Genomic DNA, 12,514 nt, shown 5'->3' on the forward strand with positions numbered 1-12,514 from the left:
AGTTTTTGCAACATGACATGAAAGAAAATCCCTCTATAGCTTCAGATTGCTTTATTTTGATTCAACCTTTTTGGTTCAGCTGGATCCCCATTAAATTTGCAAGACTGTGATCACAAATGAGATGCCATCTTAAAGAGAGCATCTAGCTGCCATCTTAATAGGACTTAGATGAAAGTTTTTGTTGGGCTCACAATTTACACAGAAGTGTACCTAAATTGTAGAATGCTTTGTTTAGTCTCAACATCTATGTTTTTTTTGGTTTTTTAAAGATTTTTTAAATGGTCTATGTCCATAAACATCCAAACATAAGGTATTCATAACATTTTTTCTTTCATTTTTCATGTTGAACATTGCTTAATAGTCTTTATCATAAACCCACTTTTGTGTTATAGCTCTGCTATAAAGGAAAAATAAAATAAACCCCTAACTGCTCATTTATGATTCATTAATCAAGCTGGTTATGCCTTACAGAGATGTGAGTTTTTATCAATGAAGCTGGCATAAATTAAAACTCAGCAGGATATATTTTAAGGTGTGAGCATGTGTGTTGAGCATATCCCATTCTAAAGGTCTGTGAAACCAACATTCAGGTGCAAAATCCAGAGATATACACACTCAACACTTTATTACACCCTTATAGTACCAGTTGTGGACCACTTTTGTTTTTAGAATTGTCTTAATTTTTTTATGGCGCAGATTGAACAAGGTGTCCATAATAGTTTTTCAGAGTTTATGCAGATTTGTTAGTTTAATGTCCATAATATAAATGTTCTGTTCCAAAAGATCTCAGAGGTTCTTTACTGAATTGGACTTTGGAAACTCTGGAGTATAGTGAATTATTTGCCATGTTTATTAAACCAGTTCAAGGTGAGCTCAGTTTTATGACATGGTGCATTACCCTGTCTAGCCTTACTGACTAGACAGTAGTCACAGTGGTAAAATTATGGCTGTTAAATTGTGACCAGCAACAATAACCAGAGACTGTGAGACCCGTACGTGTTGGTCAAGCCTGTTATTCTGTAGTTTTTGGTGAGCATTATTTTCTGATCTTTGGCATTGATAAAGACTTTTGGCCAATGCATTTGCAACTCAATGGATAATTTGACTTTTTCAGACCAATCACATAGAAACCCTTCTGAGAGATTGTGCATGTAAATCTCAGTGGGTCAGCATTTTGTAATATTCAAACTACCATGCATGTTTAATGTCACTTAAATCATCTTTTTATGTCTGGTCTGAACTTCAGCAGGTTGTCTTTGCCAAATTCTGGTAAACAAATGTGTTGAGTTGCTGCTCTGAGAGTGGCTGTTTTGCCATTTGTGTTTGGAAACGACTGAACAAGTGTACCCGTTGTCACTACCATGTGTGTTAGCTTGGAGATGTGACCAAGGAAGGTTGATTTTAAGCCCTATTTTCTTTCTACAATCACATAGAGACAGTTCGAAAGCATCCAAGTCCTGTCCTAAAATGCGTTGTCTGAAAGGTTGACTTTTGCTTTTGTCCCTCTTTCCTTCAGACTCATTCAGTAATTTCTGCTTCATCTGACTATAGTATTAGTATTGTCTGATAAACTGCCAATGCCTGTGGCAAAAACATCACATTATCACATACATGTAACTTGTATGTAGCAGCTTACATGTAACTTGTAAGCTGCTACGTAAATGCGATTCACGTAGCAGCTTAAGGATATATAGAATTATCTTTCTCCCTTAGGAGTCAATGAACTAAATCCAAAAAGCAAGTTAGCAAAACAGAGACCACAAAGCTTGGAGAAGACTCATCATGGATCTTTTTCTGTAATTAGATTATCTATAAGTGTTAAGTTAATCTTTCTTGCATAGAGCGATATTTCAAAGAGAATGTGTTAAGTAGGACTTGAGATCCGACTGTAGCACTAAAGACAAAAGGTTGTCTCACCTTCTGTCTCATATTTACCACGTGCACAATGAGTGTCTCTCATTTCCATTCTCGCACACACTCACCCAGTTTCTCGCGTTTTTCTCTATTATCTTGCTCAATTTCACTCTCTGAATTGCACATTGTCCATTTGTCTTCCCACATCGCTCTCTGTTTGACGTTATTTGTGTCCCTTCTTTGTATTTTCCCACCCACCTTTACTCTGTCAACTTCATTTTTTTCTTTCACTCCTTTAAAGCACTTTCTTCTATGCCCTGCTGGCTGGTACTTTCTATGTCTATTTAGTTTTATCTTTCTGTCTTTCTATGGTTCTACTACCTGCTAGTTCCATGGGAGATGAGGGATCTTTGGTGACAGATGGTGGTCTGATTTTCATCTCAATGGAAACCCTGGAAGAGAAGCGGGTCTTGGTTGGGGAGAGCAACTCCTCATTAGCTAAGGAGTCCGTCTTTGCCATGACGCACTGTTCGCTGCTCTCCTCCTCGACCAATGCCACAGTGTCTTTCGTAGTGTTGCTAGGTGACATAGCTCTAGATGGCAACAGCACCTGTTCGTCCTGACTGTCTGTCATCTTTGAGGCAGAGTGAGGAAGGACTTGAACCTGGCTGCCTCCTTGTCCGTTGCTCTGTGGCCTTGGCGCTGTCCCTGCAATGGTTGCTTTCCCATGGCCAGTGCCTTGATGACTGTAAACCTTGTATCGGATCATTAAAATAATGATGAAAACCAGCACAGACGCAACTATAATTCCTCCAATGATGATGATCATAGTGCCACCCAAGAAGTGGCTATGAAGTGCTTGACACTGACTGAACTCAGTGTCTGTAGTGAATGAGAGGCAGCCCAAAGGTCGAGTTGCAGTCAGCGATGTGATGATGTCATCAAATACAGCCAGGACACAGAGATCGTAGCTGCGTCCTGCAGCAAGGTCCCGGACAAGAAAATCATTGGTGGTGGACGGAATCATCCTGCAGAAGACAAAGGCAAAAGGATGATGTCAGTGAGATGATTGAACTATCATACATGCTGTAGGGAAGAAGAATATTTAAAACGGTGCATCTACAAATAGACGCTTTGCATGTTCACGTCATATTAAAGAAAGCAGGAAAATAAAATGAGCATTTATTTACAACCAATGTAAATTAAACAAATCTGTTGGGTTCTTAAGTTTGAATCGCATTTCCATATGACCAAATCATTAATTTACAAAAATGTATGTACATGCATGTAACATCAATACTGCAGTGTTTGTTTTAGGTAAACAAAGAACTCAATTTATATTGATGAAGCTTAGAATTTAAACCTTAGACAAGTAATTACCATCTTGTTATAAGAAAATGTAGTATTGAAAAAGCCAAGAGCATTTGCATTGACATATCTTTGACTCTCATTAAATGACTAACTCCCTGAAATCATCCCACATTGTAGTTATGGGCTCTGCAAATGCTGCTTATTAACGGTTTAAAAAAAAATTAAAAATCTCCACACGCTCTATATCAGTGCTTTCCAAGCCCAGTCCTCAAGTTTTAGATGTTTTAAATGTCTCCTTGCTTCCAAACACTTGACCTTAATGAGTGGGGGGATTTGGTGACTGCAGAGGAGGTCATGCAATTATTCGAATCAGGTGTGCTGGAACAGAGTTAAATATGAAGGGCAGGGATACTTGAGGATCAGGTTTGGGAACCATCGCACTGCTAGATGAAGCTGAATGGATCTTCTGTGGGAAGCAAACCACACAAACAAAAACAACCCATAACACCCAAAGGAATGCTTTGTAATGTCCGGTTAGCAGACACCAGAGGACACCTCCACTTAGTATTTGAGCATGCTCTGATGAGTCAGAGCTCTTTTGGCAGCCTGAAGAACACCTACACGATGAGCAGTTAGTTTTATTGTTGAGGCTAATCTGCTTAACTGCATCTGAGCCAGCAGAAGGTGGCTGGTAGCAAAGGCATTGCTGACCTGTTGAAGCCATTGCCATGATTCAGACTGAAACCCATGTCACCCCTAAACCTCATTTTTAGCCCTAACCTTATTTGCCTAAGGGTATTTCAATTGTTTTGTTTTGTTAGGGCCAAAGATGAAAGCTCGTGGATTTAGGAGTTTTAAAAGCAAACTAAATAAATAAATACATAAATAAAAGGGTAACTTGGATACAAAGAGATTAAGTCTTTTTGCAAATTCAAGTACAAGTACATATTTATGTAACTGCTAAACTGCTACAATGTCTAAATAGTGTCCAAAGACATGACATTTTATACAACTGTTAATATATTCAATAAGAAATATATATGTATAAAAGTATATACATCAACTATTTCAACCATTTTGGTTGTTCAATGGTACTTCCCGTAATCCAAGTTTATACAGAACCTAACATGTCTATTTGCTGCTGCATTACACAGATGAGCTTGATAAGCCAGGGCTATTAAAATAAGAACCTTAAGACATCAGATGTTTAAAGAAGTTATGGTTTTATTATCTGTGATAAAAATATGAAAGATACATAAAGTGTCATTACATGTTTCATGCACTGCTGCCTGAGGCACAACAGCCACCGCACTGGCCTTATTTCCCCACAGAGCTGGAATTCATCATTTTGTGGTCTGTCAAACACTTGCAAAAATCTAACCCTCACGACTGCAGAAATATGTATGAGAAATATGTATGTATAAAAGCATATACATCAACTATTTCAACCATTTTGTTTGTTCAATGGTACTTCCATGGTACAGTGTTAGATTAAACCATCCCGATTCTTCCCTTTGTTAACGTTTTCCTCTGCGTCCCAGGAAGTAAACAGTTCAGATCCAATTTTACTGAACATTTTTGCTGGTCAAATCCACCAGAGAAATCACCATAATAATGTATAGCAGTGCTTTTTTTTTGTGCGTACCTTTTGCCTTCATACTCATTTTATCTGCATTTCTTCTGGGGTTGGGGGTGTTACATACAGAATAACTAGGAGAAATTGTCAAACACTGGTACATTTCCCTCATGCCTCAGTCGCATGTTCCTCATAGTGACATAAATCTTCTTTACTATCTTTCTCATGATCATGCTATAAATTTTTTCCCCCTCTCAGCGGAGACAGACAACATAGTACAGAGCAGAAAACATTGGATGGAAAGTCAGTGAGTGCGTTCATGTTTGTGTTTGCAAAAGCCTGTGGGCAGCGTGGAATTGCCTGGCCCAGTCTCAGTGCCAAAAGTAGTGATGGCACAAAACCTCAATCCAGGAAGTATACCTTGGCAGAAAGCTTTGTGTGTTTTTCTGAGTACGTGTGTGTGTGTGACCTTGTGTGGTTGTGAACTGATGTGAAAGAATCCCTACACTTATTTCCTGATCAAAATTGGGCCAGAAAATCTTCGCTATTTCTTGCTGGAGGGCAACAAGATGATGTGATAGCAGATTTGGGCAGGAATTCTCAGATGTGATAAGGAAATAAAAACAGAAGAAGAAGAAAAACAAACAGCTCTATTTGCATACCCAGATCTGGGAAATTGTGGTTTTCCCTATAATGTTTGATAAAAATATATTTTTAGAGGATTTCAGCTAAATATAAGCCACTATCCTGTGGTGAAGTCCCAAAAAAAAAAAAAAAATATCAATTCTCATCTGAAATCTCCAAGCTGCTGTGCTTCTTTTAATTCTTTGACAATTTCATGTTTGATTAAACTTGAAAGTTGCGATGTTGTGAAGACTCTTTCTTTGTTTCTCACAATGCAAGACGAGGTGTGTAAAGGTGCCCTCAGGAGCTGAACAGTCTGACTCAAAACACATTATGTAAAAGTCGTGACGGATTATAATTAAATTTCCATGTAGATGGGAGTGAGTTTCAATATTTGTTACAAAACCAACTTCTGGGCTTGCTTTGAAAGTGACTGGAGAGCTGTTTATGTTAATGAGGTTCAAATAAAAGTAATGCATGGAAAAATGAGCCTAAGTGTAAGTTTATTTGAAAGCATTCTCTGACATCAGTAAATGTCAGAGAAAAACCATAACGCTTTGAAGGTAATCCTCTGAAATAAGAAGTAGAAATTTAAATGTCACTTCTGTTACTTTAAAAGTCTACAATGTGCTTTATGGGTTAGTAAGAGAGAAAAGTTATTATATTTAAAGGATCTCTGAGTTTTTGCAGTTTTTTTGTTAAAAGAGCATAACAAATACTGGTGCTCCTCCATGTTTGGTTCTGATTCTGGGGATGCAGATTAGACTTGAACTAGGACACCCGAGTGAAATGGTAAATAGTCTGTGTATGTACTTGCATAGTTGCTTTACTTAGTCCAGAGGACTCCAAAGCACTTTACACTACATTCAACCCATTCAGATGCAGATGGTGGTGAGTTACGTTGTAAATTAATTGCTTTTCGCCGCAGTCTGCTCGTGGTATTTGCTATTTATTGATAAAGTAAAGAAAATAAATAAACAAAGAATGCCTAACAAGCAAAATAGGACAGTGATAATTTATAAAGAAATGTGCAAGTAAAGGGGACAATTAAAATAGAAGACATTTGAAATAACTATTTGCAAATAATGATCATTTTGAAATTTAAATATTTAATTCTTTTTTTGGGTTCCCTTAAAGCTATTAAACAAATACAGGCTCAAGTTCAGTAAGTAGGTCAGCAGTATACTACGTTGTCCTCTTAACAATTTGCTGTTTATTCTTGGTGTTAATGAAACTCAATAATGCAAACTCCAGCACAGCATCAGGAGACTATTTATAATCCCCACAGAGAGCCCAATGAGATTTCACTGTGGTCAGTTGGAACTGGGGAGCAACACAGCTTCCCCATGGACTGTGACATGGAGCAATCTGTCACAGCACATGCATCATCCAGACTACAGAACAGCCGTAGTAATGGCCCCATCTCTGCATATTCGTCGCTCACTAAAACTGTTCCAGAGCCCTTATTCTCCTCCTTGCATGGTTTGCAATGAATGATCAGTCTGTAAAATTTAGGACATTCTAATGGCAGGTTAACTTTTAGAATGTCACTGCTCCTAATACAGTGACATTAGGGTAATATTTATTATAATTTACCGTAGTTATCTAATTAGCTAGGCTTTGAATCAACTATCTACATTTCTTTACAAAAAAAGAGAATACAGTGGGCATAGAAAGAATTCACCAACTTGGACATTTTACCCTTTTGCTGCTTTTACAAAAGTGTCAGACAATTCTTTCACTATATTGTCAAAAGTCAAAACTGATTTTTACAAATGACAAAAATAAGTAATACAATTGCATAAATGTTCACCCCCTTTAAATGACCTAATTCAACAGAGGACCAACTAATCGGTCATAGTAGCCTCACAAGTAGTGGAATGGAGATCACCTAAATGCAGTGATTGTGTCTCAAGTGACTGTCGAATAAAGACACTTGTGTCTGGAAGGTCAATTTACCGCTTAATAAGTATTCCTGTCTATCATTGCAGACATGAATACTTGTCTGCAATGACAAGTATTCCTGGACACTAAAGAAAACTCCAGCAAATCAAAGAAGAGGATACTAAGAAGTAAAAGTCACGGGGCGGAAACAAAAAAAATCTAATGCACAGGATATCCTCTGGAGATCTGTTAAATCCACCATCAAGAAAAGGAAATATGGACCATGAGTAAATCTGCCTAGATCAGGTCATCCTCACAAGCTTCAGAATCTAGAGACGGCAGATGACAAGTAATGCATGGAAAAATTTGCCGTAATATAGATTTAAATTTAGATTTTCACCAGTCAGTGTTGAAGAAAGACTCCATGGTCAAGTGGAAGAAAGTTTTTTGATCTGATGAGACTAAAATGGAGATTTTTGGCCATCAGACAAGTCGTTATATTTGGCGGATCACCACAAACAACATTCCCAATGTGATCCCCACTTTGAAGAATAGTGGTGGCAGAATCATGTTGTGGGGATGCCTCTTTGCAGCAGGCCCTGGAAGGCATGCAAAGTTAGAAAATAAAATAAATGCAGCAAAATGTCAGAAAATTCTGTAGGGAAGTTTGTTAATATCTGGAAGATGTTGTTGGAGAACATTCATTTTCCAGCAAGACAACAAATTGAAAAACCCAGCTAAAGCTACACAGGAATGGTCTCAACATAACCAGGTGGATGTTCTGGAGTGGCCCAGTCAAAGTCAAGACCTCAATATCATAGTTGAATTTGTGTCTGAACTTGTTGAAAAGGACAATTCCAAGTCAAACTCCATGAATACTTTTTATAGGCACTGTATCTGAACACAAATCAGTCATTCAGAAGGCCACATTTTGACACCTCTGTGACTCCATCTATTTTATGCAGTTCAGCAAATATCTATGCAGAAATAGGACTACACTATAACTACTGATCCTGAACCATACGGTTTAAAACATGACATTTATTGCACTGTATATAGAAATTTGTACATTTTGAAGTCTGCTGGAGTGTTCCATGCTTGTGCTCATGTGACACAAATTGCAGACTGTGAGATTCTCCCAGAAAGCTCTTGGAGCCCACAGCTGTTGCCCTTTAGTTATAACATGCAAGAATTCCCACGCACTCCTGTGAGCCAGGCTGATAGACTACACTTTTTTTTTGTTTTAGTTTTAATTGGCTGTCCTGCTTTCACTGCGCGGGTCAACTGAGCCCTTACCATGTTGGGTTTATACTGAACATAAAAAGCAAGGCGCTGGGTTTTCAAGTTAAACATTCTCAAAAGAAGACGGTGGAGTTTATAGGGCCGTCACATTGAAATAAGTTAAATATGAAAATTATATTTGTGACAGTCACAAGCTGTGTCTGTGTACAATGCAGCTGTCTTCCTTGTGTGATGTTATAATTCTTCTTGTTGTTACAGTAGGAATCATGTGACATATATTTTTAATTTATTTTTATTATTTAAGCATTTTATTATTGTCTAATCTTAGACTAGAACAGTGATGGGTGACTCTTGTCCTCAAGGCCCACTGACCTGCATGTTTCTTTACTTTACCTCAACTGATTCATATGTTTGCAGTTGAACATAAGCCTATTAACCATCATTATCAATTGATATCAGGTGCTGGAGCAGAGAAATAGCAAAAACATGTAGGGCAGTGTGTCTTGAACCAGAGTTGGGACATGCTGCATCAGAGGCACTTGTTCGCTTGCTCTAAACAGTAAAGAAACGAGAGGTGCTGCACTGCTGACTGCTGCATGTATATGTGTTCAAGAGGGAGGGAAGGCACCCGTTTTGAGTGCAGCTGCTATTTCCATACCCTGCAAATATACACACTGTGTGCACTATTATAAATGAAGTCAGTATTTTGGGCCATTTAATCTTTTTTATGCATATTTTCTAATTCCAAGTTGGATAAACCTGAATGCATAGAGGAATAACAAGTGTGTGTAATGAGAGAGTGTGTGGCCTATGGAGGTCAGCAAGCTATATTAAGGTGAGCATAGTTATTAGGCAGCTTCTTGTCTTTTGAAAAAAAAAAAAAAAAAGACCAAACTTGAAATTCTTAAGATATTGGGGCGTGATCACAGAACCATCAAAGACTTTTTGTTGCAAATAGTCAACAGGGCCACCAGAAACCTGTTGGGCTCAATAAGGAGCAGGCAGCCCTCACTAAATAGTATCTGTCTGGAAAAATGACCCTTAAGCTGTATCAAATACAAGGCCACACATACACACACACACGCACACACACGCAACCGCACACACACACACTCCCATGAGTGTGCTTCTTTGAGCCTGACGTTTTTTATGTCTGAATTTTACTGGCTTGACTGACAGCAAGATGTTTTGTTTTCTGTCCATCACTCAGGCCTCAAGCAGCTAGAATGCATACAGCAGTACACAAACACTCACTCTTTCACTTCCACACACGCTGTCACAGAGTCACATCCTGAGATTTGGGCTGTGACTGTTGATCTAAGCAAAAACGCCCCGTGCATATTGATGAGAATCTGCCCTGGGTGTTTTTAAATAGTTTAATGTGCCAATTATTCCACCAGAGCAGGTGGTCCAGAGACGAGAAGGGCAAAGGTTTAACAGCACAGGCTCCAGTGGCACGCACACCAGGTCCATTTTTGTGAATATGCTGCAATAAAAAAGTGAACTCAACATGAATAAACGTTAAGTCACTTGCTGACTTGCAATAAACACTGAATCATTGAAAAACGATATTCAAGCACATGTGATTGAAGTGACTACTCTTTAAAACTGACTGTACTTTAAAAATAATTACGCAATACAACATAAAAAGGTCAATCAAAATAGTGTGAGCGTATGCAATTTTTGGAAGAACAGAGCCGTCATTAGGTAATTTACAAGTCAGGAGGTGAGATTTGATGTCAAGAGCTTTAGTGATAGACACACCTGCAACACTGTTAATCATTCTGTGGGGACTTTTCCTTCTGAAGCTCAGGCGCTGCATGCCCCGTCATGTTGACCTTTCTGAAGAGATGAGCCACTTCCTGAGATGCACCTTCCCTGAGAATCTGAGTCAGTAGATTTGGGGTCACTCTGATTGGCTACACCTGTGACACGACCCTTCTCATTCACTGTTATCATAATCTCATGGTGTATAATTTTGCCGTATCTCACCAGTCCTCTCCAGTCTCTTGTCTTTAGCCCTTGTAAGTATCTCTCTCCTGAAGGAATAACTCTACACAACTAGATCATTTGCCTTGTCATACTCTATTGCAACATGACTTTCAGTCATTTACAGTGTTATTCAAAAATCAGTGCACCATACATATTTAAAAGGTAGTTTTGGGAGCTCATTATCTTTATAAACATTTTCTCACAGCTCAGAGCAGATACAGCGAGACATATTATTCAAGTCTACGGAAAGACATCAAAGCTTCCCTCTAAGCTCTTATTTGGCAAAGTTGCAACAACATCTCTCTGAAAAACATCTAAAATAATGTGACTTCACGACCTTGAACATCTTTACATACAGTGATTACATTGTTATTATTGCAATTAATAATCATTATGTGTACAGTCACCGGCCACTTTACATGTTCACACAGTTTTGACCAATTCTGCCTTCAAAACGGCTTTAACTATATGTCCAACAAGTTTATGGAGGTGTCAGAAATGTTGCTGAGATTTGAGTTTATATCGACATGCTAACATCATACAGTAGCAGATTTGTCATATCCTTGATTTGATCTCCTGCTCTAAAACAAAAATGCGCTCTTCTGTATTGAAACCAGTTTGAAATGCTCTGAGCTATGTGGCATGGAAGAAGTGGCCATCAGGTGAAGGGAACACTGATGGTTATAAAGGAATAGACCTGGTTGGAAACAATATTCAGACCGTGGCATTTAGCAATGTTCAGGGAATGATAGAATGTCCCCTACACTATCACCACAACATGCCAGAAATGTTAATTTAAAGCAACATAGAGCAAATTGTATTTACCCACAATCTGTTCCTATTAATTCAACTGAAATCAAGACTGCTTGGAACAAGCAGCGCTTGTAATTTGTTTTTCATCAATTTTGGAGAGCCTATGCTAACAGTGGCCTCAGTTTCCTCTCTTCGATAATATGATTTTTTTTTTTTTTTGCTTTTGTAGCATCTCAAAATATTTTTTCCAAATTCTGCCTCTGACTTCAAGGCATTTTCCATCACTGCTGCATTTTCTTTTTTTTTTTTTTTAATCATTCTCTCTAAACTGGAGGCAGTTGTACATGAAATTCCAGTGCAGTCCTTTGCAGTCTTTGATAGTTTAAAACTCATTTTAATTACATGTGTTCCTGATTTCTATGCTCTGATTAAACTTCAGCGAGTCACACATCATATATATTGGTGCTTAAATGCACTCAGTTGCTTCCATGTATCCGGCTGATTGGCTCTTTGTGCTAACAACACATTTAACAGGTGTAACCAATAAAGAAGCCAGTAAAAGTAATTATATCAATAATGCTATGTTAACCATAAAAATTTAAATATTATAGTAGCCCTATTCACAAAAGTGTTCTGCCATTAAGCCATAAAACCAACCCCTGCTCTCAACTGCAGCTGGCTGTTTACCAATGCAAAATAAGGCATTGGTGTTCAAAGTTAGAAACCTTTCAAAAATCCTGCCGCCCTCATGAAACTAAATGAGGGGTGCAGTTTGGTTGGGTATAAAGAGAGGGCCATGCATAAAATGAGTACTGGGCATCTTCCTTTATGGGTAAGCTAAACACATTGGTGATGTGTGACATGTTCTACTTTCCACTATAACTTCACCTGAAGACAACACCCTTGGCTGCAGTCCGATACTTTGTGCTGTCTCAGCAGACTTTGTGTCCAATCTGTGTTTTTGCATCGTCATGGTGATAGACCTGGCTGCCCAGATCCTGATGGGATTTTGCAGTAAATGTGTCATACAGACCATCTAATTGTTGCAGCACACCTTCAAATCGGTAAGATGGCTCAACACAATGAGTTGCCCAATAGTGGGGTGTGACTACCTTACTTTATGCCACAGAGGCGTAAAAGCAGGTCCATTACCCTGTCATGCTATCCTCGTATTTTCACATTGAGCCAGGAGAAAGACTTGGAAATATTGGCTTTAAGAGAAATTTGTAAGTTTGGTCTCTTCTTACACCTGTAATTTCCATTTATAAGCCTAATATA

At 38.4% G+C, this 12,514-nt stretch overlaps 1 protein-coding gene across 5 annotated transcripts in view; it reads right to left on the reverse strand.

Moving 5' to 3' along the window:
* LOC103474519 (leucine-rich repeat and fibronectin type III domain-containing protein 1-like protein) overlaps positions 1–12,514 on the reverse strand; it is a 170,844-nt gene that overhangs the window by 14,036 nt on the left and 144,294 nt on the right. For all 5 annotated transcript variants that reach the window (XM_008425562.2, XM_008425559.2, XM_017308300.1 and 2 more), the window contains one exon: positions 2,236–2,882. In XM_008425562.2, the coding sequence (XP_008423784.1) occupies positions 2,236–2,882 (647 nt within the window). The remainder of the gene's footprint in view (positions 1–2,235; positions 2,883–12,514) is intronic.

Source organism: Poecilia reticulata, linkage group LG13, assembly GCF_000633615.1.
Source record: "Poecilia reticulata strain Guanapo linkage group LG13, Guppy_female_1.0+MT, whole genome shotgun sequence".
Lineage (NCBI taxonomy): Eukaryota > Metazoa > Chordata > Actinopteri > Cyprinodontiformes > Poeciliidae > Poecilia > Poecilia reticulata.